The sequence below is a fragment of the Lissotriton vulgaris genome, unplaced genomic scaffold (genome assembly GCF_964263255.1).
Source record: "Lissotriton vulgaris unplaced genomic scaffold, aLisVul1.2 SCAFFOLD_828, whole genome shotgun sequence".
NCBI lineage: Eukaryota > Metazoa > Chordata > Amphibia > Caudata > Salamandridae > Lissotriton > Lissotriton vulgaris.
Genome location: NW_028251635.1, coordinates 662,035 through 689,365, shown reverse-complemented (window position 1 = coordinate 689,365; position 27,331 = coordinate 662,035). Strand labels below are relative to the sequence as shown.

Genomic DNA, 27,331 nt, shown 5'->3' with positions numbered 1-27,331 from the left:
GCATGAATAGACAAAGACACAATGCAGCCATGCAAGTAATAACAATAGCCATAGAAAAATCATAGAGGCGGAGGGAAGACAGAGGCTCACCTTAATGAAAGATTGCGAAGCACCGCTTGTCCAACTGCCGTATCTGCATCATTGATCGCATCCAGGCAGTAATGCTTTGTGAAAGTGTGCCTGTTGGACCATGTGGCTGCTCGACAAATGTGATGGAGCGGTACACCGGCAAACAGGGCAGTAGAGGATGACACCGCTCTGGTGGAATGAGCCCTCACTGAAGCTTGAAGAGGTTTGCCGGCTTTCAGATGGCAGAAAGAAATTGTTGAAGAAATCCAACATGCAATAGTTGGCTTGGTAACAGGACGCCCCTTGCGCATGCGTCCGTAGGCAATGAACAGTTGATCGGACCTGAGAAAGGGTGCCGTCCAGCTGATGTAAAATTTAAGGCATCTTTTAATGTCCAGTGAATGCAAGTGTCGTTCTGCTGGAGATTGAGGATTGGCAAAGAAAGTCTTTAAGAAAACAGGTTTGTTAATGTGAAAGTCAGTGGGCACCTTAGGCACGAACGCCGGTTTGGTGCAAAGGACAACACAGTCTGATTTGAACTAGAGGAAAGGAGGCTTAATGGTGAACGCGTGAATGTCACTCACGCGCTGTGAGGAGGTCAAAGCAAGAAGAAGGGCTACCTTCCAGGTCAGAAATTTTAAATCCGCTTTGTGGATAGGTTCGAATGGCGCTTTCATCAATTGAGCCAACACAACATTGAGGTGCCAGGCGGGAGGAGGACGCCTAATGGGCGGGAACTTCCTGAATAGACCTTTGAAAAATTGGCGAATGACTCTGGAGGAGCAGAGGGAGGAGGAGCCATCCTGCCTGAAACGAGAGATTGCCGCCAGGAAAACTCGTAAAGTGGAATGGGAAAGCCCTGATTGAGCCAGATGTAAAAAGAAAGGCAGCAGTTGATCCGGAGTGGAATGAACGGGATGGACATCGGCAGCTGCGCAGCAGTGACAGAACCTCTTCCACTTTAACTTGTACATTTTAACTGTAGACGGAGCTCTCGCATTGGCAAGAATGTCCCTGCATTCTGGTGAAATATTCAAGTGGGCAAATTCAAAGTGCTCAGGTTCCAGGAGGATAATTTGAGAGAAGAGGGGTCCGGATGACAAATCTGACCCTTGTCCATCGTTAGATCTGCTCGAGGATGAAGGAGGATGGGCTCTCACTGAACGAGGAGCAGCAGCTCCGAGAACCACTCTTGTTGAGGCCATCTGGGGGCGATCAGGAGAATGTGGCACGGCTGTCTCCGCATTTTCCACAACACTCGCGGCACCAGCGGAATCGGAGGAAAAGCGTAGGCGAATAGATCGCACCAGTTCATCAAAAGGGCATTCCCGCACAATCCGTGGCGGGGATGCCAACTTGCGTAAGATGGGCAGTTCCAGTTCTCCGGGGTCGCAAAGAGATCCAAGGACGGACGACCCCATATCCGAAAGACTGAGCCGAGAGTTGGCTGATGTAACTCCCACTCGTGGGTCGCAAACGCGGACCTGCTGAGGGAATCCGCCAGAATGTTGGAGATGCCTGGTAGATGAACTGCCGTTAGTGTAATGTGGTGACGAAGTGCCCAATCCCAGATCTCCTGAGCCAGTCGAGACAGGAGAGGAGATTTTGTGCCTCCCTGCTTGTTGACATAGTGCATATTGGTGGTATTGTCTGTTTGGATAAGCACTGATTCTCCCTGGAGTAGAAGATGGAACGATTTGAGTGCCAGAAAGATGGCCATCAATTCCAGCCTGTTGATGTGCCAAGAGCGTTGAGACAGAGTCCACTTGCCTTTTATGAACAGACCCTGAAGGTGTGCACCCCACCTGTCGAAGGAAGCGTCCGTTGTCAGAAAGAGTTCTGGAGCGGGGATGAGGAAAGAAGTCCCCGCCGAAATGTTGGATGGTTGCGCCCACCACTTGAGAGCCGCCTTCATGCCAGCGGTTTCACAGATCAGGTCGTGGAAAGATCCGGTAACCTGACGCCACTGTCTGTCCAATTCTTTCTGGACAGGGCAACTCCTCAGCCTGCAGTTTGGGATCAGAGAGATGCAGGATGACGCCATCCCCAGAAACGACTAACATCCGGACTGAAATGGACTGTTTTGAACGAAGAGCCACCAGGCGGAGAATTTTCAGCTGACACTCCTGAGACACGAATGCCATGGCTAGTGACGTAGCTAGAGTGGCGCCTAGAAAGTTTCTGCAGGAGGCCGGGTGTACCTGCGACTTCTCAGCATTGATGGAAAGACCGAGGGAGCGAAAAACGTCCTGACATAGTTGAGTGTCCCGAACCAACTGACTGCGAGATTACGATTTGATGAGGCAATCGTCTAGGTAAGGAAAAATGTGGATGCCCTGCAGGCGTAGGTAAGCCACCACTGGAGCCAAGACTTTCGTGTAGACACGCGGGGCGGAGCGAAGGCCGAAGGGCAGCACTCTGAACTGAAAGTATCTCCGTCCCACCCGGAAGCGCAAGAACTTCCGGTGCCGGGGTAGGATTGGCACATGAAAGTAAGCATCCTGGAGGTCGATAGTGGTCATGAAGTCGTCCTTGGAGAGAAGACGCAATATCTCCACTAGCGTTAGCATGCGGAAGGATTGGGACTTCAGATATTTGTTCAGTACCCGTAAATCCAAGATTGGACGCCAGTCGCCTGTCTTCTTGAGGATAAGGAAAAAACTGGAATAGAACCCCATCCCTTCCTGAGACTTGGGAACCACTTCGATGGCACCTTTCTGTATCATAATGCAAATTTGTTGGAACAGTTCTTTGAGATGTGCTGAAGGTGGACCAGTTGGAGGTGTGTGAGGTGGAAATTTGACGAACTCCAGGGCATGGCCCTTTGAAACAATGTTCAGTACCCAACGGTCCGAGGTGATTGAGGACCATTGTGAAAAGAACAGAGATTCGACCTCCAACCTTGGGCGGGAAAGGTAAGTCATTGTCGTTTGGAAGCAGATCCTCTATAGGAAGACTTCCCTCAATAGGTTTTAGAAGATTGCCGACAGGAGGGCTGCTGTGTTTGGGAGGAATATCGCTGATTTCCTTGGTTGTAAGAGCGGTATTGAGTGGATCCTCCACGAAAAGTAAAAAAGGTGCCGCGGCCATGCGCACCACGAAAGGGCTGTTTGTGGAACTGCAAAGTGCCTAAGGAACGAGCAGTGTTGGTGTCCTTTTTGATCGCCTGCAGCGCCTCGCCAACGTGCGCACCAAAGAGCGATTCGCCGTCGTAGGGCATATCCAGGATCTTCGGCTGAACCTCTTGGCGAAACGAGGTAGACCAAAGCCAATCTTGGCGTCGCAACACAGCAGCCCCTGCGAGCTGACGAAATCCTGTGCAAGCGATGTCCACAGAGCAGTCAATTATTTCCTCCGACGCTCTCTGCCCTTCTTGAAGGATTTTTAAAGCTTCAGCTTTGGAAGATTCAGGGATAAGGGTCACAAATGCAGACATGTCAGACCACATCTGACGGTCGTAGCGGCCCAGTATGATCAGTGAATTGGCTGTTCGCACAGTAGTAGAAGCCATCGTAGAAAACTTTCGCCCGATGGCATCAAGGCGACCACCCTCTCTATCCTGAGGAGCAGTAATTGGGGAAGACGGGTTCCTAGAACGACGCTGGGCAGCTTGAGTGACCACTGAATCAGGCTTAGGCTGCGCAACCAAGCACGCCGGGGAACCATGGGGTGCCTTGTACTTCTTCCCTAGGGCTGAAGGGTAGTTGTGCCGGGATGGAATGTGGCGTTTGCGTCAACTTAACCCCCTCATTCCAGATAAAGTCGATAATGGGGACTGTATGTACTGGTTTGAATGGTTGACTTTTAAAATCATACAGGAAGCAGTCTTCATCCCGTTGGACTCTAGGCAATAGAAAGTGCTGAGCCGCTCTATCCATAAGCTGGTGGAAGCTTGCAATGTCCACAGGTGGAGAATCCCCCGGTGTCATAGGAGGCGGGGACGGAGTCTGAATCTGGTAATCGTCCCAGTCGGCCATGTGACCATCGTCATCGTCCCGAACCTCACCATCTTCTCGTTCTGAGTGGGCATCATCATCGGCATACACTGTAGTGTGTATCCGGACAGACGTTTGAACTGGAGCAGCCGGTGCTGCGGATTGTGGCAGAAGAGCAGGAGCCATAGCAGGTTCTGGCTCAGTAGGTGCCGGTGAACCTTGGTGAGATGGTGGGAAACGCCTGTTGTAATCGTCCAACATGTGCTGGAGATTGGTGATGAGAGACAGAGGCAATGTCGCTGTAGGAACTTGTATCGAACGTTCCTCTTCTTGATAATACGAATCGTCCTGGTCATCCCCATAGTCTTGGCATTTAATAACCAATTCAGAGGGGCTTCGTGCTGCTCTGAAGGTATCATCCGCCTATTCCTCGAAATCAGATTCCTGCTCAGAACCTGTGGTAAATAAAGGTGATGGAGGCTGCGTGTCATGTGGAACGGTGAGCGGTTCCACAGGTACTTGGCGACGTTGGTGGAGAGGGTCCGCATTGGAAGAAACAGCCGCAGATGAAGTAAGCTGCACTAGTGGCAGAGATGCAAAGGTAGAAGAGGTCGTTGGAAATGACGACGATGGGATAGGCGTCGACGAAGCCGCCGTCGACGAGGTAGTCGATGATGCTGGCGTCGACGGAGCAGATGAAGAGGCACTTTTAAAAACTCTCGTCGACGAACCGGAGACCTTGCCGTTGACGAAGCACTCTTCTCCGACGACGAGGCAATAGGTATCGTCGACGATACAGTCTTGAAGCTGAGGCAAACCTTCGTCGATGACCCAGAAGCAGATGTCGTCATCACCGTCGTCGACGAGCCGGAGACAGCAGATCTCGTCAGCGGGGCGATCGTCGACGCTCCCATCGACAATTTTGCATGTTTTTGGGAGGAAACATGCTGTGAAGAAGCCGTAGACGCCTGAGTCAGATCTCATGGGCGTAGGCGTAGCAGAAGAAGGTGTAGACACAGCAGGAGCCAGAGAAAGTTTCTTTTTCTTCAAGAATGGAGATGGCAATCCCTGCACACTGCTAAGCTTAGAGGCGGCTTTAGACGCTCCTGACACAAGGCTTTCCGCGTCAGAAAGAGCTGAATCTTTGTCTTTAAGCCTTTGTAACCAAAGGAGGAGACGACCTTCGCCATCTTTAAGGGTTTTAGTTGAAAAGGTTTACAGATTTTACATTTGCCCACCTCATGGTCGGGATAAAGACAGTAAATACACTTCTTGTGGGGGTCTTCAGAATATAGCCGCAATTTCCCACAAGAAGAACAAGGTCTAAATAAAGACTTCTTACTTGAAGACATGGCTGAATCACTGGAAAACCAGAAGAAATAGAAGAAAACTGAGCAGAGCTCAGGGAGACTCGCTTCACACGACGTGCAGTAGAAAATCTGAGGGCCTGAAAATTTGAGGAGAAGGTTCTAGAAAGGTGATTGCGCCTGACTGGCTATAGTTTGGACTAACTTAATGACATGGATATGTTATAAGGTGTTTTCTCTTTTCCTTTGTATATTCCTATGTGTTAATGCTAATCCTGATACTTTTAAAGTATTTCTTGTTTCGAAACCTCTATTATATGTTATATATATATATATATATATATATCCAAGAAATCCACGCTTGATCTCCGCAGGGTGAGGCGTCTCCCCACTCCTCAGAAAGACGCAGACACGGTCCAAATATGTGCAAATCAATTTATTTCGTGCAAGCACATCGCATGACGTTTCGGCTCCGAGGAGCCTTGTTCACATGACAGTGTCAAACATCCTGAGCCGTTCTTTTAAAGAGACAGCCACTTGTTGAAAAAAAGTTATTGGTCACATGCTTGATTTAAAAGTAGACATGGAAGAAATACTTTCCGCTTCGACTTGCTTTCAGAGATATCACAATTTAACTATTAGATGGCAAATCAAAAGCACAATTGATTTATGTTGCATATAAAAGTAAAATACTCTATAGTTTACAGTGGGTAGATATCATAATGGGTCAAATATAAAAATATATATATCACTCTATAATAGAAAATTGCCTTATGAAAAATTTATGTACAAAAATAGAATAAATACTACTATTATACATTTGTATATTTACATATTCACATTATTTACATAAAAGTGCTTTTGCTACAGTGCTTGTATATATACATATTTTTGGTTTCTTATTGCTATGTTATTTACCGTGTGGCTCCCACTTCGAAGACAGGGAATATTCAAGCATGTGAATCTATGAAAGACACCCTAATACTGGAGAAAGGGAATAAACCCAGACCCTTAATACTGAAGTAGAACTGGTTCCATAGCCTCTTTGAATAATGTACGAGTTACTTCCCTTAGGTAACAATGTATCTTGTAGAGACTATTCTATCCGCAGATTCCTTCATGTAGAATTATCCCCAGGCGTGAGACTGGATCCGGAAAACTTGCCATAGCATCCCTGAGCCGGGGGCGGGACGACATCACGCGCACGCGACGTCAACGAGGTCACATAAGACCCGCCCCGGCGGGACTACGTCAGTTTTCTTCGGAGAACTTTTCTGCACCACAACATGGAGCCACCAGATAAAAAAATATGGAAGAATGGGAACAGTGTGCGAAAGCAGAAAATGTGGAAAGAAACGATGACTAACACCACCACCCACAATAGTGTCACACCGTAGAACCCAAGGCAGGGAAAGAAGAAGAAACACGCAGAGTCCTGCACAAACACCCTGCCAACACAGACAGCCTCCAACCCCTGTGCCCCGGAGGCAAGCAACATGCGTAAGGACATGGTACACATAGGAACCCTCCACCCCCATCCTGAGCAAGGAAGGGGACCAGTCCCAACACAGACCGGGCCAATAAACCTCCAAGCCACCCCAACAGAAAGGGCAACCACCCACAAGGGCGAGACATGGCCAAATGACCCTTAATCCGAGGATAGCAATGGAAGGAAGGGAGGGTGGGAAGGACAGGGATCGAAGGCAATCCCCCCAAAATCAGGAGTAGCCAGAGCAGCAGGGCACCGAAACACTGGGACTCCATCCTCCAAAGAACCAAGGAGGAATGAACCGCCCCCAGACGGAGCCACCCTTCAAGAACAAGGAAGGTACTCACAGGAAATGCATCCCCCCCACCGGAAGTCAAGTACCGAAGACCAACCTAAGGGTCCTCGCAGAATAGGGGAGGAAGGGCGGGCCGTGAAGAAATCTGCGGCTAGAATCATCCCTACCAGATACATTGTTACCAAAGGTAAGTAACTTGTACATCTGATAGAGACTACTAGCCGCAGATTCATTCACGTAGAATAGATACCCTAGCAATACCCACTGGCAAGGAGGGTCTGCGAAAGGACCCCACCAGCCAATACAGAACATAGGACCCCACAGGGAACCAGATCTGTGGACCAGGTAGAACCTCGTCCCTGCTAGGCAAGGGAACCCCCCCGCCCGAACCCCCTACCCCCCCCCCCCCCCCCCCCCCCCCCCCAAAGCAGACCTCCACCGACCCCAAAAGGATGCAGGTGGGAGACAAGGCTGAAGAGGAACCAAGGTCAAGGGTGGAGAGGCCGAAGCACCCCACCGCCCCACAAGGCAACACAGTTTCCGCCCAATGCCAAGACAGGAAGGTAGGAAGAAGAAGCCTAGAAGACCCAAGGAAGCGAGGGAAAAGAAGGAGAACCCACTCCAGGTGGAGAACAACCTGCCAGCCAAAACAGCGCAGGCAGTCAAAGCCGCCAGAAACCAGAAGAACAGCCCGAGGACCCAGGAAAGCCGAGGAGGCTGCGCCTGGCAAGGGAGAGCATAGGATCATCCGAGATCTCATGGCAGGAGGAGAGAGAGGAGGAGATGCCCGGACACATCCCTATGAGTGGCCGCGCACACAACCTCAACCTTCACAACGCCATGGAGAACAGGCACCCGAAGGAGACTAGAACCCTCCAGCAGAGGGCTAGCCACATGACAGCTACCACTATCCCACCTGGGGTACGATAAGTCCCAAAATATGGGAACCCTCTGAGGAAGAACTTGCGCAGCAGAGGAAAAACAAAAGAGCCACGGGGAAAAAAACACCCCGCGAAAGGCTTGACAAGCAGCCCAAGCAAGCAGAAGGCCTAATCTCAAGGGCCAAGTCTGCGAAATAATCACACATAATCAACAAAAGGGCCTGCCCAGCAGCCAACAATGCCAAAGTCCCAAGGAAGGACACAAATGGCCAGAAACACACTCCACAGAGCCCTGGTGGAGGACCTCCAACAGATGGTCCACTGGGAAGTGAGCCACCGGGTCACCCATACCCCGGATGCCCACAGCCGTGGACACTGCATGAGAGAAGGCCGCACCCGCCTCCTTAGGGCCCCGCAGTGGGGAATGCAGCTCTTCCGTGGGCAATGACTGCAAACTAAGGCTGCCGTCCCAGAGGCGAAGCGGAATGAGCAAGGGCCAAACCTTAAAGTCAGAAGGAGCCGAAGAATGAGGGACCTGCCGCTCTTCCGACGAACACCTCTGCCTCAGGAAGGGCAGGGAGCCGCCATTCGACGCCAATGAAAAAGATACCACACGGCGACCAGTCTCTGGGGAGGACGACACCAAAATACAGGCAACCTCCGGAGAAGAAGGAACGTCCGAAGATGAATCCGCGGTACGATCCCTGCGCGGAGCCGTAGAGTCCGCATACTGAGGCAGGTTGTCGGCACCATCCGGCGTCGCCGAACAAGGTTCCTCCAAGTCACCCCGCATCGGAGACCGGAGCGGAGCTGGAGTCGAACCAGCCCGAAGGCGGCGCCGACCCGACCCCTGTCTAGGTAGCCACCTGCGCGGGGAAACGGGACGGGCTTGGGGAATGGCACGAAGCCCTCCGCCAGTTGCGGCTCAGAATGAGGCGGTGCCAGGGACGATTCAACCTCAAACTCGCCCTCCGTCGAGGCAGCTGCCTGAGGGGAGGGGCGAGAAGGGCCCGGGGAGGGGCGAGGGGTCTGCACCCGGACACGACCCGGAGCGGAACTAGGAGGGTGCACCGACCCCTGTGGTTCCGCACGGTCCAGCTGCTGCCGCGCCGTACCGGCGTCAACTTGGCCTTAGACAGGACACTTTGTCAAAGGACCGAGAGGGGCCCGGGGATGCGACCCGAGCCCCAGCGACCTCCTGCGACACCACAGGGACTCCCGCAGGAATTTGCGGCGAGGCAGAGACGCCATGGCCTGAAGGAGGTGCCCCAGAGGAGCCGCACCCCAACAGCACCACATCCTCCAAGCCTGGATCCAAATCAGTCGGCGCCGGAGCCACTAGCGGCGCCGCGGAGGGCCCTACGCAAGGTGACGGGTCCGCCGACGCCCCAGGAGTGGAAGGAGGAGGAGATGCCAGCGAGGCCTGCATAGGCGCCACGTAGGTCTCCATCTAGACTCTCGACGCCCCAACACCAGGAAACGGTGGATAGGACGGCACCCGGGCTGCATCACCCTCAGAGTCCCTGCCCCCGGGGGGCCGGACTGCGACACTTACCTACTAGGGAGCTACACTCACATGACATCGGAGAAGGGCGCGGACGACTACCACGAGAGACGCGCTGAGAGAAGTTTCATGCGGCACCCCCACCGCGACTTCGGCTTCAACACCACATACAAATGAGGTGAGGGTCTGTCGCCGACATAAGACGCCTACAAAAAACGTACAAGGTTTGAAGCCCGAAGGCAATCACACACTTTTCCACCAAAGAATGGAGAAAAAAGGGCCCGAAACAGGCTTGTAGCAAGAACCGGACCCGCGTTGCACGCGGAAAAGGAAAAAACTGACGTAGGCAGGCTGGGGCGGGTCTTATGTGACCTCGCTGATGTCATGTGAGCGTACGGCGCCTGGGCGGAGTCGCGTGATGTCGTCCCACCCCCGGCGCGCAGGGATGCTTTGGCAAAAGTTTTTCAGATCCAGTCTCACATCTGGGGATAATTCTACGTGAAGGAATCTGCGGCTAGTAGTCTCTATCAGATAGAGATTGCACTTCTTGTTGAAGCAAGTGCTGGTGGTCTGGTGACAATTTGTGATATCGAGGTGGATTGTTTGGAGGGTTGGTAAGCTCCAGGCAATAACCATGTTGGGTAATTCCAATTACCCATTTGTCAGTTATTATTGATTCCTAAATGGGGAGAAAGTCTTGAAGTCTTCCGACGATAGGTGTGGAATAGTCAGCTGGAAGTGTAGGGACATCACTGCTTATTTGAGGGGAATTTCAGGGTGTGGTGATTTTACCTCTGCCCTTGGGACTATTTCCCCTATAGCCTCCTCTGAAAAATCCTCTTGTAAAAGATGATTGGTAATTATTTTTGTAGGAAGAAGTATTTTGGTCTGTCCCAGTGGACTTGGACCCTCTCCTGTAAAAGGAGCCCTGAAAAGAACCTCTGTTTGAGGGAGATTGAAGCGCTCCCATAGATTTTGCTACATTGGTGTCTCTTTTCATTTTTTCGAGAGCTTGATCAATTTCAAGGCCAAAAAGATGTTTCTTGTCAAAAGGTATGTTGAGAACGGATTGCTAGACTTCATGTTTAAACCCTGAAATACGTAACCAGGCAGGTCTCCGGAGTAGGATGATAGTATTTACCTCTCTTGCTGCAGTGTCTGCGGCATCTAGAGCGCATCTAATGGAAGTGTTGGAAATTAGTATTTATTTTATTTAAGGTTCTTATAAAGCGCTAACAATCATCCTTGGTAGGATATCACGGCGCTATATTTGCTAGTGTGCAAGTAAATGGCAGTCTAGCGGGGTTCATTCAGGAAGAGGGAAGAGGAAGGATTTTAACTGCTTCCTGAATGTCAGGTGGTCTTCTATGAGTCGGAGGGCTGTGGGTAGTTCGTTCCATTTGACTGCTGCAATATGAGAGAAAGCGCGTTCGCCCATCTTGGCTTTCTTTACCCTGCAGGTTTTTGCGCGAGCCAGAGATTGAGAGCGGAGGTTCCGAGTGGGCGCATAGAACTGAATCCTATTTCTGAGGATGAGGGGACCAGTTTTGTGAAGTGCTCTATGAGTGATGCACATCATTTTAAAGGACGTTCTTTGCCTCATAGGTAGCCAGTGGAGGGGGCGCAGACAGCTCTTGGCCGAGTCGTATTTCTTTTTCATACATATAGCTTTGGCTGCTGCGTTCTGCACCATTTGGAGCTTGGAAAAGAGGTAATCGGCCATGCCTACGAACAAAGAGTTGCCGTAGTCCAGCCTACTCATCAGGAGTGACTGGACCAGGATCTTTCTGCACTCCAGTGGAATCCAGGGGAAGACTCTTTTGAGCATTTTTAGGATTCCAAAGCCTTTGCCACAGATGGCAGCTACATGAGTCTTCATGGATAGTGCAGTATCCATGGTTATTCCGAGATTTTTTGCAGTTTGCGCCGGGGTTGGTGGAGTGCCCAGCGCTATAGGCCACCAGCTGTCATTCTAAAGTTTCTCCCTTCTTAAACTAAATCCTCAATCAATCAAGGCATTTATATAGTGCGCTACTCACCCGGAGGGTCTCAAGGCGCTTGGGGGAGGGGGGTCTGCTAGTGCTCGAACAGCCAGGTCTTGAGTTGCTTCCTGAAGGAGAGGTGATCTTGGGTCAGGCGGAGGTGGATGGGGAGGGAGTTCCAAGTCTTGGCTGCCAGGTAGGAGAAAGATCTTCCTCCCATGGTAGCTCTTCGGATGCGTGGAACGGCGGCGAGGGCGTGGCTAGTCGATCGTAGCTGACGGGTGGGAGTGTAAAAGGTCAGGCGGTTGTTGAGGTACCTGGGGCCCCGGTCGTGGAGGACCTTGTGGGTGAGGAGTCGGAACGCGATTCTCTTGCGGACGGGGAGCCAGTGCAGGTCTCTCGGGTGTCCGGAGATGTGGTTGTGTCGGGGGATGTCCAGGATGAGTCGTGCGGAGGCGTTCTGGAAGCGTTGGAGTCTTTTCTGTAGTTTTGCTGTGGTTCCGGTGTAGAGGGTGTTTCCGTAGTTCAGTCGGCTGGTGACGAGAGCCTGGGTTACCGTCTTCCTGGTTTCAGTGGGGATCCATCGGAAGATCTTTCGGAGCATGCGTAGGATGTTGAAACATGAAGATGAGACGGCGTTGACTAGTCTGGTCATCGAGAGGGAGGAGTCCAGGATGAAGCCCAGGTTGCGTGCGTGGTCCGTTGGTTTGGGTGTGCTGCCCAGGGCAGGGGGCCACCAGGAGTCATCCCAGGCAGAGGGGGATGGTCCAAGGATGAGGACTTCAGTCTTGTCTGAGTTCAGTTTCAGGCGGCTGTTCATCATCCACTCGGCCTGAGCTTTGGCCTTCTGCTCTTCTGGGAGAAACTTTAGTAATTGCTCTATTTCGTCCTAGTGGGCCCTATCAATCTTGCTAGGAGACCCTGGGTGTTAGCAATACACCAATGATTAGCTGCTTGCGCAGCTACACGTTTGCCAGAAGCATCCATCAGTTTTGACTATCTGGGGGAGGAGCATCCCCAGACAGTTTAGAATTAGAGCCCTTTCCAGCTTTGGATACTACTAGAGAGTCAAGTGGTAACTAACCCTCAATAAAAAATAGGATCTGATGGGGAAGGTATTTCTTATCTACTTTAGGAGTGAGGATTCTAGCACATACAGGAACTTTAAATATATTGTCAGTGTGCCTCAACATACCCTTAGGCAGTGTTTGACTGGACTTGTGTTCCTAGAGTTTCAAAGAAAAAATCCTCCTCTAAGGACTCTTTATGGAGCTCCACCCGATGGTACTGTGCAGCTCTACCAATGAGCTCCTGATATGACAGATTGTCATCAGGTGGAAATGGTCTGGCAGTGTAAAGATCTGGATCTGGATCCTGTGGAGGATCAATTGGATAATCCATCCAAGGATCTATTGGTAACTGTGTCGTCATCATCATCAGTATCACCTGCATCAGGGTGAGGTAGAGGAGAATGTAGAGGAGTAATGTGTAAAGGATCAAGCTGTTGTGAAGAGGGAGGATGAGGAGATGGTAGTGTGTGGAAAGGACAAGTACTCACATCTTTCCTCTTCAACGGAATCTTATAAGAGCTGGCGTCATCAGGAAGCTTGTGTTTTGATCCGGTTGCGGTACGGGCAGATCTTTAGTTTTCGGCACCAAAGCTTTCGGTGTCGAACTGGAATGTTCTTTCGGCACTGAAGGTTTCGGCTGTGAGGAATGTTTCTTTGGTTTTAGTGTTGAAGGTTTTGGCATTGAGCCCATTTTGTGCTTCGAGTCCAAAGGTTTTGGTGCGGAAGTGGGTTTTGGCTGTCTCGGTCACCAGCCGGAAGATTTGTCAGAGTGTTTCAGTGTCGAGCCAGAAGGCGGAGCGTTCAACACCTCTTCTCTGTGCCACCCTTGGCCTGAAGGCAGCGGTGGTGCAGAAGCTTTTAGATTTTTTACAGACTGAGGATGTGGGGGGGGGGGGTCTTTTGTACTCACGTTCCCTTGTCCCTGCGGCACATCGCCATCCTCGAGGACAATCTGCAACTCTGATTCGGAGTCAGATGCTGCTGAAGCCTGTTCTTCTTCGGCCTCTGAGACCTCCCCTTGCTCGGAGTCTTCGTCAAAGAGATCCGATGCGTCGTCTAACTGCTGCCACTGCATCGCTCGACATTGAGCACGGTAATCAAAGAGAGTTTTCTTTAATCTGAAGGATCGGTGCGTGTAGCAGTCTTGTTCTTTGTGCTCTGGGGACAAGCACAAGTTACACACCTGATGTAGGTCCATACGGGGGTACTTCGCGTGGCACAAGGGGCAGAATTTGAACGGAGTCCGTTCCATCGACAAGGAGTTGGACCGACGCAGATAGGCCGGAACACTGCCCGCGAAATTCTAATTGGAATGGAGATTGATTGATGGTTGAGTAGAACCGCGGTGAAAAGGAAACGTGCTCGTAAACAATACCGTCAAAGGTAGAGCGGATTGCGCACCGAGGGGAACAAAAAAACAATCCTACAATAGAGTCGATGCCCATGTGCACTATCACCGAAAGGAGGAGTCACCTTACCTCGTGACTGGAAAGACTTATTTGAAGAAAAACAATTTGCAAACATCCGGACCCAACACTAGATGGCAGGAGTATGCAAAGCATGTGATCTACAGCTCACATGCCTCAAACACCCTTACACCAATTAGCTGGACAAAGGCTGTACAAATTACGTAGACGAGGAATATGGTACTTACCCACCATTATGTAAACTATAAAGCAAAATAGCAAGCTCATTGGATGATGTTATCAGTGACGTCACCAATTATGTCATTTGAGATGTTATCAGTGATGTCATAAATGATGATAGAACATGTCGTGTTTGATGTCATATGTAAGGTCATAAGCAGTGCATAGCAGGGGTAATTTATAGTTAGCACTGCTAACTATAACTGGTGAATATGTTTTTTTTAATTCTAAACGTTAATGTCATTGACAAATTCATCTAACTATAACGCTACTTTATTTCGGTTGGAGACTGGGTTTGTGTAAGGAAGTAGGAAGTAGTGGCGCTCTGAGCAGTATGATGTTGTGGCTGAGATCGGTGTGCAGTAGGCACGCGGTGCAAAACAGGACAGGGGAACACAAACCCTTCGGAAAAAAGGCCCCTGAAATGATCCTGGCAAGCCTAGACCAACTGAAATGCGAACAGATCCTGTGCACATGCACGTATGGTTGATAGTCCGAGTACAGGGACTATGTTTTCTACTCTTAAAGAGTGAATGCTCGAAAAAAGAAGCGTGAAATGTCAAGATTCGTGTGAATAAAGTTTTTATAAGTCAAACAGTGGACAGTACAGTAAGGAAGTAGCCGGCCGACACGTGTTTCATCACACCGTGAAGGAGGTATAACTCATCAGGGCTAAAAAACAAATGAAAGGAAGGAGGGAAAAGTAAAAATAAAGATGAATGACTTAATGAAAAACAGGTAACAGATGGCATGAACGTGGGGTTGACGATACTAGAGTGGTCGTGAAAACCCTATGGTGCTGAAGGTATACATGATGTGACAAATCACCAAGTATAATAAACCCTAAAATAAAGTGTAGTGCACGGTGGTAAGTAAAAAACGGAAGACGGGCAGGACCATGGAGATTAGAAGAGCTGTTGTAAAGAATTCCATGTTGGTAGATCTCAGGGTATCTAAGAGAAGACAAAAAAGAGGAGCCAAGAACTGGACATTCAAGAGTGCTGTGATGTACTGAACGAACACAACGACAGGTGCTGCTCTGTAAATTAATATGAGAAACTTGTAGAGTCTTGCTGTTCTGGAGGAAGGAAAAAGAAGAGAAGAAAACCATGTGGAGGTGGTTTGGCATGGGCCCGTCATAGGTGAAGTCGCAGTGACAAAAGTGAAGAGAGTGCAAAGTGAAGCATAATAATGTATACAAACAAAGAGCCGGCTTGAAGCTTGGACCGGTCCAAGCTTCAAGCCGGCTTAGTCCCTATACTCTGACTATCAACCATACGTGCCTGTGCACAGGATCTGTTCGCATTTCAGTTGGTCTAGGCTATAACGTTACTTCAACTTTTTATTTTTAAGTGAGAGAGTGTGTGTGTAATTAATATGTGAAAAGTTGCAAACCCTGTATAATTGCCTGCTGTTAATTTACTTATTAGAGGTGACTTGGCAAAACCCAAGTCGCCAGTAATATGGAAATGGTGTAGTCACTAAACTCTAATAACTTATTATAGTCACTCAACTAACACCAAAAAAAAAAAATCCTTAAACTCTAAGATTCCTTACCACCCTAAAAACTACCCATCCCTGAACCATAAACTCCTTTCCACTGTTAAAATCGATCTATCCCTGAGGCCTATAAAACCTTAACCCACCCCATGAATCCCATTTAAAACTAAACCTAGAAAGATATATTAATAGATTCAAATGTTATACTTATGAACTCATTTAAAAAAATAATCAAAAAGGCATTTTCAATAGAAGCACGGTCTCAATCGCAACTACACAGTGACTAGACTATCTCCACTGTGTAATAGATATAAATAAATACACACACACTATATATATATATATATATATAAATATATACACATACACACAAACATACATATCTAAAATGATAAGCTTAGGTAATTTAAATCTTCAACCTCATCGCTGCGGATGATATTTTCCTCCTGTGCTGGGCCCCAATGATAATGGGTGTGGACGTGACGGAACCATTCCGTCATCAGCACAGCTCAACCGTGACTGATGACGGAATGGTTCTGTCACCAGCATCGAAGGGGTTAAAAAGTAACCCGCCTGCTAAATCTAAATTAAAAAACATACCTGTGATTAAGCGTCCACGACATAATGACTCATCATAAAAGGCCTGGGAAGTAATGGTAACATACCAGACAAGGAGCCTAACATCACATTGCACTGGACAGTAAAGCACCTAGCACTGCTTAGGTATTTATGCTTCAAAAAGTCCAAAATAATCTGCAGAAAGTATTGTACACTTTGTTATTGCACAGACCCTATGGGCTACTCTACTTCAAAGTAGAAGCAAGGTAAAGAAGGAAGATTGATGACGTATGTCAGACTGGACATAAGAGCTCCCCAGAAAGGACATAGGAATAAAAATCACCTTGGCACCAAACCTTAGTTCGGTACAGCCTGCATAATATGAAAGGAGAAACCATAAATCTTTTTTTAAGGGAGTAGCAACAGCAGTGAATGTAGATGTAAGCATTTAATGTGCTATATTTTAAGAGTCTCCCAAGAAAGTTCAATAAGGCTACACAACCCCCTTCACTGGCCGGCTATCAGAAAAGGCTGTTTTGGTGCCAAGCTTTACTTGTAAATGTTTTCCCAGGGTTCTTGGAAAACGGACCTGCCTGAAAGGAAAAAGAGCTTACCATCAGACGTCTCATACGCTCTTTTTCGATTCGTTCATTTTCCTTTTTTTGCTCCCGCTCAGTATTGGCATGGTAAGTAGCCACAGCTTTGGTGACTTTCTGCATTTTGCCAGTCATGGAACGGTGGTACTCTTTGAAGTCCTTGGCATGCTGCAAGATGCTGTTGAGGTATTCCTGAGATGGGAAATAAGTAAGAAGGATCATTCACACGCTCACGTGTATTTGGTGAGCATCTAGAACTGGAAATTCAATCAAAGATTAATGAAGCTCAGCAGTGAGAAGCAGTGGCAGAGAAAACAAGATCCCAAGTTAGCCGTAACTGGGTGAGTGCAGTTGTTGCATGTCATATTATATATTATTGTTTGAGGAGTGTATCAATAGAAAACTCAGCCAAATGAAAGATGGGGGAGGGAGATGCAGGGGGGAGTGGAGTTTAGGACAGACATGAAGTTTTGAAGGTGGCAAATCTTTGCTGCTGAGGCTAGTGTTCAGTGTCAAGTTGAGGTTAAGGGCAAGTAAAAGGGAAGAGTGTCAGTAGCATTAGTAACCCAAATCTTGAGAAAGAGCATGAGGGGGTATGGGTGGTGAGGAGATATTGAAGAAGTAGTATGTGCAAAGTAAATGAGGGTGATGACAGTGCAAAGGGGTCAGAACACAGCTGAACTTTAACATCTGCAAAAACTCTAAAAGGGCCTGTGCAACAATTTCAAACACCCTTTATGCTATCTGTAGGGAGATGGGTAGTGGAAAACTGAACGGGCTGAGGTGGTACACTTTAGGACTCCCCACCGGGAGGGTCCGACATTAAGACTGCTTGTGAAAATCTGTTAAGGCGCATAAATGGTGCCCTTAATAGGGTGGCACCCTAGAGGGCGTAAAACGGCTCCATGGTTTAATCCCGCCCTGCAGGTGGCCAAGGCGGCATGTAAACACCTCGAGAGGAGGTGGAGAAAAGGCTTCAAGTCTCAGGACAGACGGTTATATCGGCAGGAGCAAAGGAGTTATCAACACATGCTTAGACGAGCGAAAGCCACTCACTATAAGGACGGAATTGCAGTGGCCGAGAACTCTACCAGAACTTTTTTAAATTTTGAAAGAAATTTCTTCCCTGGCTATAGTGCCAAGTGTGGGGTCGGTTGCAGGATGCAATCGGATAGCAGAGTACTTTTTGGCCAAGGTGGAGAAAATCCATTCATCTTTCCTGGGGAACACAGTTAGTGGGGTTGATTTTGAAGAACTGGTGCTGGATAAGAGTCCAGGGCTGAGATTCACTGAATTTGTGGTCTCCCCCCCCCCCCCCCCAACCCACCCCCCAAAATCTGGCTCCTCTAGAGACCCTGCTCCGCCTAAAGTGATGAGCGATAGTTTGGATGCCCTTGAACCATACATCAGGCACGTGCTAGAATCTTCGTTTACACAGCACACAGTACCGGATTGCTGGAAACGTGCTATTGTCCTCCTCATTGGGAAAAAAACGAATGTCAGCCTAGACATTTTGGAAAATTTGCGTCCTATCTCCCTCTTGCCCTATTTGGCTAAGGTGGCGGAGAAGGTGGTTAATGTACAACTTACGGCCCATGTGGACGCCGCCTCTCTCCTCCACCCGTCCCAATCTGGTTTCCGGGCGGGACATTCGACAGAGACGGCATTACTTCCCGCTACGGTAACTCTTAGACAAGGGGCTGATGCAGGACACACCATGGCATTGATTATGCTAGACCTAAGTGCCGCTTTTGACACTGTGGCACACTACACCCTGCTACAGTGTCTAAATAAGGGCGGCGTCACAGGAGCGGCGCTGAAATGGCTTAAATCTTTTCTAATCAGTCGTAGTTTCCAGGTCAGGCAGGATGTCCATTACTCTGAGGATACCAAATTGGAACAGGGGGTTCCTCAGGGATCTGCCCTTAGCCCCTCCCTGTTCAATTTGTATATGTCTCCTCTGGCGGTGATTGTTCAGGGCTTCGGAGTAGAGGTGGTCTCGTATTCTGATGACACCCAGCTACTGATCTCCCTATCCCAGGTTGCATGCAGGAGCTTGCCTCCTGGATGAATACGAACTGCCTGAAATTGAATGGCAGCAAGACGGAGGTGGTGGTGGTGGTGGTGGGAGGCAACAACTCGAGCTGGACGTCGGAGTGGTGGCCTCCGAGTCTGGGTCCGACCCCCCCACCCGAGCCCATCGTACGATGGCCACATTCATCGAGTTGTGGGTAAATGTTTTGGCATACTAACAAAACTACAAAAAACACTGGACCTGCTCCCACTAGAGGCTAGAAAGACAATGATTCATGCAATAATCACGTATCGTCTTGATTAGGGGAACGTGCTCTATTTGGGAGCCACTGCGAAGGGTCTTGGGAGACTACAGGTGCTACAGAATGCCGCCGCTCGGTTAGCGATTATGCAGCCTAGGAGGGCGGCGTCAAAAAAGGCGCTTGATACATTGCATTGGCTCCCTGTTAAACAAAGAGTGCAGTTTAAAATGTTTGTCATTTGCCACCGCATTGTCAATGGCAAGGGACCGGCATACCTAAGAGACCTGGTCACCAAGTATGTTCCCAGTAGATCTCTTAGATCCAGCGGGAGGGGACAGCTGGTAATCCCCAAGATAAAAAAAGCCAGAATGGGTGGCCGTTCCTTCCGGTTTCTAGCTGTTCAGAGTTGGAATAAACTGCCGCTCCAGCTGAGGGTAGAATGCTCGGAAACCAAGTTCAGAAAGCTGCTAAAAACCCACCTGTTCATGGTATAGTGATAGTCAGCTTGCTGGCGTTCCGGTCTTCTTCCTCTCACCTAGCACGGGGACACGCCGAGATGGCGTAACCAAGCGCTTTAGAAATGTTACTATTATTATTATTTAGTGCATTTGAAGTGTAAAAAAGAAAAAAAGAAAGACCTAGGAAATAGCTGACTCCAGAACTGAGTATGGGGAGAGGAGTAGGTGAGTTGATTTACATTTTACACTAATTGGATGTTAGAGCTCAAGTGGCCACATCTCCAGGCACGAAGGCACAAGATGAAGCACAGGCTCCTCCTGTTTCCTTTCAAGTAGGCAAAACTCTATTCCAAGGATGCACCTTGTTTGCTAATACAGTCTTCAGCTTTAAATCCAGGATCAAATTGGATCATTCTACACAATAATAACAGTTACAGTGCGACTAAATTAATTTAAAATAACTGATTTCCTCTACTCAAAAAAAACAACTGTCCATTTATAAGAGGAAAACAAAGTAGATCTTAGAATTCAAAATGTAAAAAGGTTTTGTACTGTGATTATATCAATGTCTCCAATAACATTTGCACTTCTAACTTCATATCTAGAGGACATCCCAAAGTATTCATCAGAAGGCCTCCCACCCCCATCTTGCATGTGCAAGGAAACTTGCTGCTGCGCTGGGCCTCACCTGGTGCTTCTGCCGGCGCTTGCGCTCCTGCTCCACCTTCTGCTGCTTCTCTAGCTTCTCAGTGATGCGGGCTTCACGGAGGGACTGCCGCTTACTACGTTTGTAGGCCTTGGCATTCAGTGCAGTCTCCAGGGCAGTGTCCCGCCGCATGCAAACCACGACTTCTTGGCGCAGCTTGATACAAAAAAGATGCCACAACACCAAAAAGCAGGGCATATTGACAACAGGTTACAATCCAGGATATACATTTCGGAAATAGAGAAAAAACACAAACTTCATAATCAAAGGTTCGACACAGTACCCTGCCTCTAAAATGTGGAGACAAAACAGACAATGGGATGGCCAATTAGCAAAACTGCATTATCAGCATCGCAGCTATGGGACACAAATAACCACTATCAAGGTGTACTGTTCTGGGCCATCTGTGTACAACGGTTCAAGGATAATCCAACAAATTCTATCTTTGCAGTTCCTTTGTAAGACAATCATCTTGCATTTATTAGAGGAGACCTCTTTAAACTTCTTTAGAATCTTCGCCCGCCCTTATCCTGCACCAGAGACAGCCGGGAGCTGTGCTGTGGGACCAGCCGTGTGGCGGGAGAGACTGCTGCGGGCCACACCGCATATAGCTTACACAGCTTCGAGGGGCACAGGACTACAGTACCCAGGGCGCGCTGAGGCCACGCACACACCTAACATCATCGATAAGCGCCCGGAGGCGCTTAAAAGACCAGGGCGCCTCCCGTGGCGCGGGACGTGCGCAGGCGTGCCCGGGCTAAGTCCGGCCAGGGGCGGGCCTATCCGCGCCCGTCGGAGCCCGAAAGAGGCCGGGCCAGGCTTACTCCCTAATTTTCATCATCAGATCTGGTACTGTATTGTATTTAACCTGCTTTAATCTGCTTAAAAATCCATTTTGATAACTACTGGTGCCTCGGATGTGGCTGGACTGAAGAAACGAACACTAGACTAACTGGGCAATCAGCGCTTGGTACTAATTTGAAGTCATGAGTAAAAGAAAGAAATGTCACACTGAAGGAAAAAACTCTCACGGCTTACAACTTGGGGGTCAATCTACATTACTCTCATATCTGGTGGGAGCTATGGGGGTACTGGAAAAACAGATTACCAACGTGGACGAGGCAATAGGGAAAGAGCAAGTTAACTGTAGTGCAGAGGCTTCTTTGTACACCACACCCCAGCCCATCCTCCTGAGTGGTAGTAGCACACAGGACAAATAAAAAAATGGATGTATACAAGATCTATCCTTGGAGATTGATGCAAGTACCTCTGAGGATGAAGTAGAGTCACAACCCCCGAATAAACGCCCTAAGAACCCATTAAACATAGAGGGGAATCCCAATAAAAACCAGCCTATTGATACCAGTACCATCTGCATAAGCCCCCATAAGATGAATTCTAAAAACAAAAGGCCCAAAGCAAAAAAATCTGCTGCACAAACGGCAACCTGTAGGAACAACAGAGGTTCTGCAAAAATTAGACAAGTCACACAAATGGAGCGAGGCTCCTTAGCAATTGAAAATCTTACTAAGGAAATAAGTGGCTTACGTAACACACTTCTCAATGCACTGCAAGCATTGACTACTAGAGAAGCCAGCCTGGAGGAAACGGTCAATGCCAGTAAATGTACCACATATATAGATAAAGTTAAGCAGGCCCAGCCAGGTGCATATAGGACTCACAAATCTGACCTACACCCATCCACTGAGCCACTCATGGGAACTCGTATATTATCTCTGTCTGACCCTGCTCAAAGACACACGATTCATAAAGGTAACAAAGATATATTTCCACCACATATCGATCCAACTACTCGTGTTAGTGCGGGATTGGCTCAATATCAACATACTAGAGGTGATCCTTGGCCCGCTGGTCAAATTAACCAGAATACCATCTATGAAAGGAACCGCTTAGACTTACCCCCTGCGGCTACCCCATATGTGGTGGTTCAGTCTAACGTCCCCATTCTGGCCCATGTGCAGTATGAAACCTGGCAAGAACTCAGAAATAAATCCCTCCATTGGCTGGGTAAACAAATCGGGTTAAGCAGTGATCTGTTTAGCTGTTTTAAAATGGCAAGAAGGGCGGTGTGGGTGGGAAGGCAAAATAAGCTCTCTCCAGGTGACTGTATCATCTTGACCTTCAGCAACCCTAGATTGGTTCATGAAATCCTACTTCGTAGTAGACACTTCTCCTTAAACCATAATTCCATAAGTATTGATCCGTTGGGGGCTTTTTACTCTCCATGCCAACACACAAGCATGATTCCTTCACACCACACAGGTACAATACCCCAGATCACCCGTACACAAAGGTGGAGCATACCACTATATAACTCCTACGAGGCTTTATCTGGCAGGGACGAACGGGATTGACATAGGAAGACTAAAAAGAAGGTACAATATCATAAGCCGGCCGGTCCGCCTCTGATTAAACCATATAAACAACAGGATAAGGGCCCTGCTAGCACCCTGCACTTAAACCCCGTGGTTAACATTTCATCTGTAACCACCGAATCTACTTACTTGACTACATTGCCCCTACATAATATGCCTATGATTAAGGCCCCAATATATATTAGTGAACCCTCAGTGAACATAAGCCCCCTGCTAGTGCCGAGAATTCCAGAGGGCCCAAGAACAGAGGTCGATAACAGTATTCCTAGTACAGTGATAGATCCTATCAATAATATTTTATGTTGGAATGTTGCGGGCTTGACTGAAAAAATCACCAATTCTCTTTGGTTGGAAACAGCAACTAAGCATAGCATTATTTGTACACCGGAAACGTGGACTATTAACGAGCTACACATTTTGGGCTACCGCACTTTCCATACCCCAGCTACCCCCAGCCCACATGGTAGACACAAGGGGGGGTTATGTACATATATTTCAACTACTGAGAGATCTACAGCTGTTGAGTACTTATCAACAGAGTTTTATCAAATAATAGTAACTCCTTGTGGTGTTTTAAAAAATATGACATTGGTCAATTTTTACAACAACATACCAACACCATCGATGGAAACTGCCGTAAACAACCTCATGTCCAATTTATTAAATATAGAGGAAAAGATGGACGGAGATATGGCCTTGTTATGGGTAGGCGATTTTAATTGCACTTTATGCCCCCGGGGTGAGGCGGGTATTTGTGGCCTGGGTGACAGTAAGGATGATGCCCCCACTCATTTTAATCATTCCAAGTTGGGGGATCTTCTGAACACTTTAACTTCTCATTTCACCTTGTCATTCGTCAACGAATTATGTTCTCCCACCAAACCCTTTCGGCCCACCTATAATGGGAGAGGATGCAATTCAACCATCGATTTTACTCTTTTGTCTTTAAGATACTCTGAGTCAATACTTAATTGGGACACACTTGATATCATCCTTAGTGACCATTATCCCATCTCCATTACTATTAAATCTAATGAGAAAGTGCAAAACCCGATGATTAACCCTTCACATACTCCACCATTAAGGTTAGCCAGTAGCAACGGGTACTGCTTTAAATGGGATATGGTGGAGCCTGTGGATTTCTTTCAAAGCATGGTTAAAAACACTTTTGAGGACATTCAAATCTGTCTCTCCAATACGAATGGGCCTCATATAGTTATTGATTCTTTTACAAAAATTCAATTGGAAATAAAAAGATTCTTAACCAGGGTGCCTCGACACGCCCTTAAAAAGAGACAAGGAAGGTTTGATGAGAACTGTACCAAGGCACTTACCGCCTTAAAGAAAGCCTTACACATCACCCCGAGATCTCAGGCTAAAATCCAGAGAGCTAGGCTCATATATCGTGCCGCCATAATAAGCACGAAGAAACAACTAAAAAGAGATGCATGGCTGGCACTCCAGGAAGCATCCGAGAGGAGGGATAATATAGCCTTCTGAAAGGCAGTAAATGCCCCTTTCCTGCAAAATAAGCAGTTGGCCCAAATAGACCTTGCAATCCCGGGCGAAACCTGGGTTATACATTTTAAAGGCCTATACGATAAAATAGCGGTTGTGGAAACTAAATCCTCACAGGGAAATGACCTTGGCGTATCGTTGGGGCATAACCCACTAAGTTCTTTCCCCTTGGGTATCAAGTTCGAATGTGAGGAAGTTATCAGGGCACTGAAAGAAAGTCCCCCAGGGAAGGCACCCGGTCCAGATTGCGTCCCTATAGATGTATATAAATCCGAGATTGATCTATGGGCCCCCCTGCTCACTAACGTGCTCAATTGCTCTAATATCTCCGAATTTATATCAACCTGGCCAGAGGCGATCGTGGTACCGATCTTCAAGAAAGGGGACAGGAATGACACCGCCTGCTACCGTCCGATTTCGTTACTCGACGCCCTGATGAAAGTTGCCGGGAGGATTATTTTAAATAGGATCCAGGAATGGACAGAGGAGCATGATGTTATTTCCAATCTACAATACGGCGTTAGAGCAGGTAAAGGCACCGTAGAACAAGGCCTTAACCTGGCTTTAATAATAGCCAAATACACCCAGGCTAAAAAAGGAAATCTTCTCGTGACCTTCGCAGACTTAAGTTCCGCATTTGATTGCGTGGACCACAAGATGCTTTGGGTGACACGCTCTGAGATTGGTTTAGATAAACAAAAACTTCAATTTATTAAAGAACTTTACAGGGGGGCAGGCACTCGGGTCAGATACGGGAGAAGGGGCGAGTGCTCCGATAAGTTTGAGATACACAGAGGGGTTAGGCAGGGGTGCATTTTAGCACCACTGCTATTCACCTTATATATCAATGCGGTTGGCCAACATCTAACTGCATCATACCAGGACTACCCTATAATAAACGGGTACCTAATACCTATACTCTTGTACGCGGACGATGCCGCAATAATGGCCCGGACAAGGGTAGGATTACAAAGGGCAGTTGGAAAATTTACCGATTTTATGAAAATTAGATGTTTACGAGTAAATGTCTCCAAAACTTATACTATGTCCTGTGGAACCGGGACAAGAAGCACGCCATGCACAATTTTCTTGGACGAGAGAAAAGTTGAGAGCACAGATAGGTTTTCTTACCTTGGCATTAATTTTGACAGAAGGGGTACATGGCAGGCAGCCGCAACAGGAAGGCGTCTAGCATTTTCTAGGGCCACGGGTGCACTGACCAATTTTGCTAGAAAAAACTGGGAGGGAGACTGGTAGGACCACTTTTACAGATCTATAAAGCCAAATGCCTAACCACCGGCACATATGGAGCTGGCCTTTGGGGTATTGAGCAGGCAGAACAAATCCAACGTTCTGAGAACTTTTTTCTTCGCTATTTATTAGCAACTCCCAAGGGCACAGCTACATACGTCGTCCATAATGAATTAGGCCTCCGATATATCTCGGATGTTATAAAATCGTTACCCATCTTATTGTGGCACAATGTCTGGGTAAAACCAGAGACAAGCCTGAACAGAGACATCATTAAAGACTGTCTCAGCCTAGACGGTGCTGCTAATATTAAATGGTTCAAATATGTAAGAGACATGCTTAAAGACATTGGCCACCCGGGATACTTTTCAAACCCCGCAAGTATGGAGGCTGTGCCCAGAATAACCTTAAAATAGTTGGTCCTTGAGCACTTAGACAGCAAAAGATGGCTCGTGGAAAAAGGTAAAAGCACAGTCATAGAGAATCAATTGATTACCATTGATGGCGGGGTTCAGCAGTACTTACTTTTAGAACCATCCCCCTTTACACGTATGCTGTTGACCCGTTTTCGTACGGGTAGTTTTTTTAGATTAATCACCGTCCCGCAATGTAATGACTGGACAGGGGACAGTGTAATCTGCCCCTGTGATAACATCTCACACCAGTCCAATATTCATTGCATACTATTCTGCAGGTTTTATTTACTCCCGAGGGAAAGATTCCTGAAACCCCTATTAAAGGCCTGGGGCTTACGAACCTGCAGAGTGGCTTACAATAAACTAAAATTACTAGAAGACGCACATGTCATCAAAGCCGTATCTTCCTATTTAAAACTTGTTGTAAGGTTTAGGAATTTGATGTAAGAAATGAACTATCTGTATTTTACCGCCTCGATTAATCATGGAAAAATTTGTATATAGCTTCTCAAGAAAGTGCAATCATTGTTTTATTCCTTTTAATTTTTAACATATAAACTTATATCGAGCGGAGTACCCCGGACAACCTTCTAGCATCCTATGTACTGTATAATATTAAGATTTTTTTTTGCTAATGCATCTTGTTTTTATGTGTCTTGGTATTTTTTTTCTTTATCATGTCTTTTTTAAATGAATGCTTTTGATTCTGTTCTTTACAAATCGAATAAAGCTAAATAATTGAAATTGAAATATTCCCTACAAAGAGATTACTTACAGTATTGGGTGTGAAAATCACTGGGTGGAGGTATCCTGATTTCAGAAGGGGGCAACAAATGTTCTAGCTCATTGAAAATCCACAGCCCCAAACACAACATGAACCAGTATTTTCATATCACGCAATAACCACATTACTTTTCAAAATGTGTAAAGTGCTAAAATAGAATATATGCAGCTAAATTATGGACTCGAACAAGTGTGCTCTTTCTCTCGAAAGTTTGCTCTGAAGGACCTGTCTCAGGAGTCCACAAGTACCCACCTGTCTCTGGAAGTTGAGGAGCCGTAGGGCTTTCAGCTCAATCGTTGCTTTGGTCCGCAGGTCACCCGGCAGTGAGCCAGGAAGGTTTTCAAGTTCTTGGATTCGGTGCGCAATGCGAGCCTGTAACCTGCAGTTAGAGAACACCAAACAAAACAGCAGTTAAATAACAGAGGGAGAAAAAAACGGCATACAAACAATTCCTAATTTTTGTGAAAAGGCTATGTGCTGTACATCATTATTTTTCTCTTATAGACACTGCTTTTTTTCTGTCACTAGTACAAGTACCTCTTTGAGCCAGTACAATGACAAGAAACCCCAGTACAATGACAACAAGTATCCACTCCAACTACACACACACAGAAAGTGATGCCTAAGGGTGCTAGACTTGCCCTGCGTGTCCAAATACAAAACCGACTTGATGACAGGACCTGATACAAGTGCA

The 27,331-nt window shown here is 47.6% G+C and overlaps 1 protein-coding gene across 1 annotated transcript in view; it reads right to left on the bottom strand.

Annotated features, from left to right (window-relative positions):
* Positions 1–27,331, bottom strand: part of LOC147662823 (SWI/SNF-related matrix-associated actin-dependent regulator of chromatin subfamily A member 4) — a gene marked incomplete at its 3' end in the record, with an annotated part of 317,340 nt that overhangs the window by 196,033 nt on the left and 93,976 nt on the right. The window contains exons 7-9 of the mRNA XM_086950887.1: positions 26,890–27,016; positions 20,255–20,428; positions 16,851–17,024 (exon numbers count right to left, since the gene is read on the bottom strand). Of these exons, the coding sequence (XP_086807013.1) occupies positions 16,851–17,024; positions 20,255–20,428; positions 26,890–27,016 (475 nt within the window). The remainder of the gene's footprint in view (positions 1–16,850; positions 17,025–20,254; positions 20,429–26,889; positions 27,017–27,331) is intronic.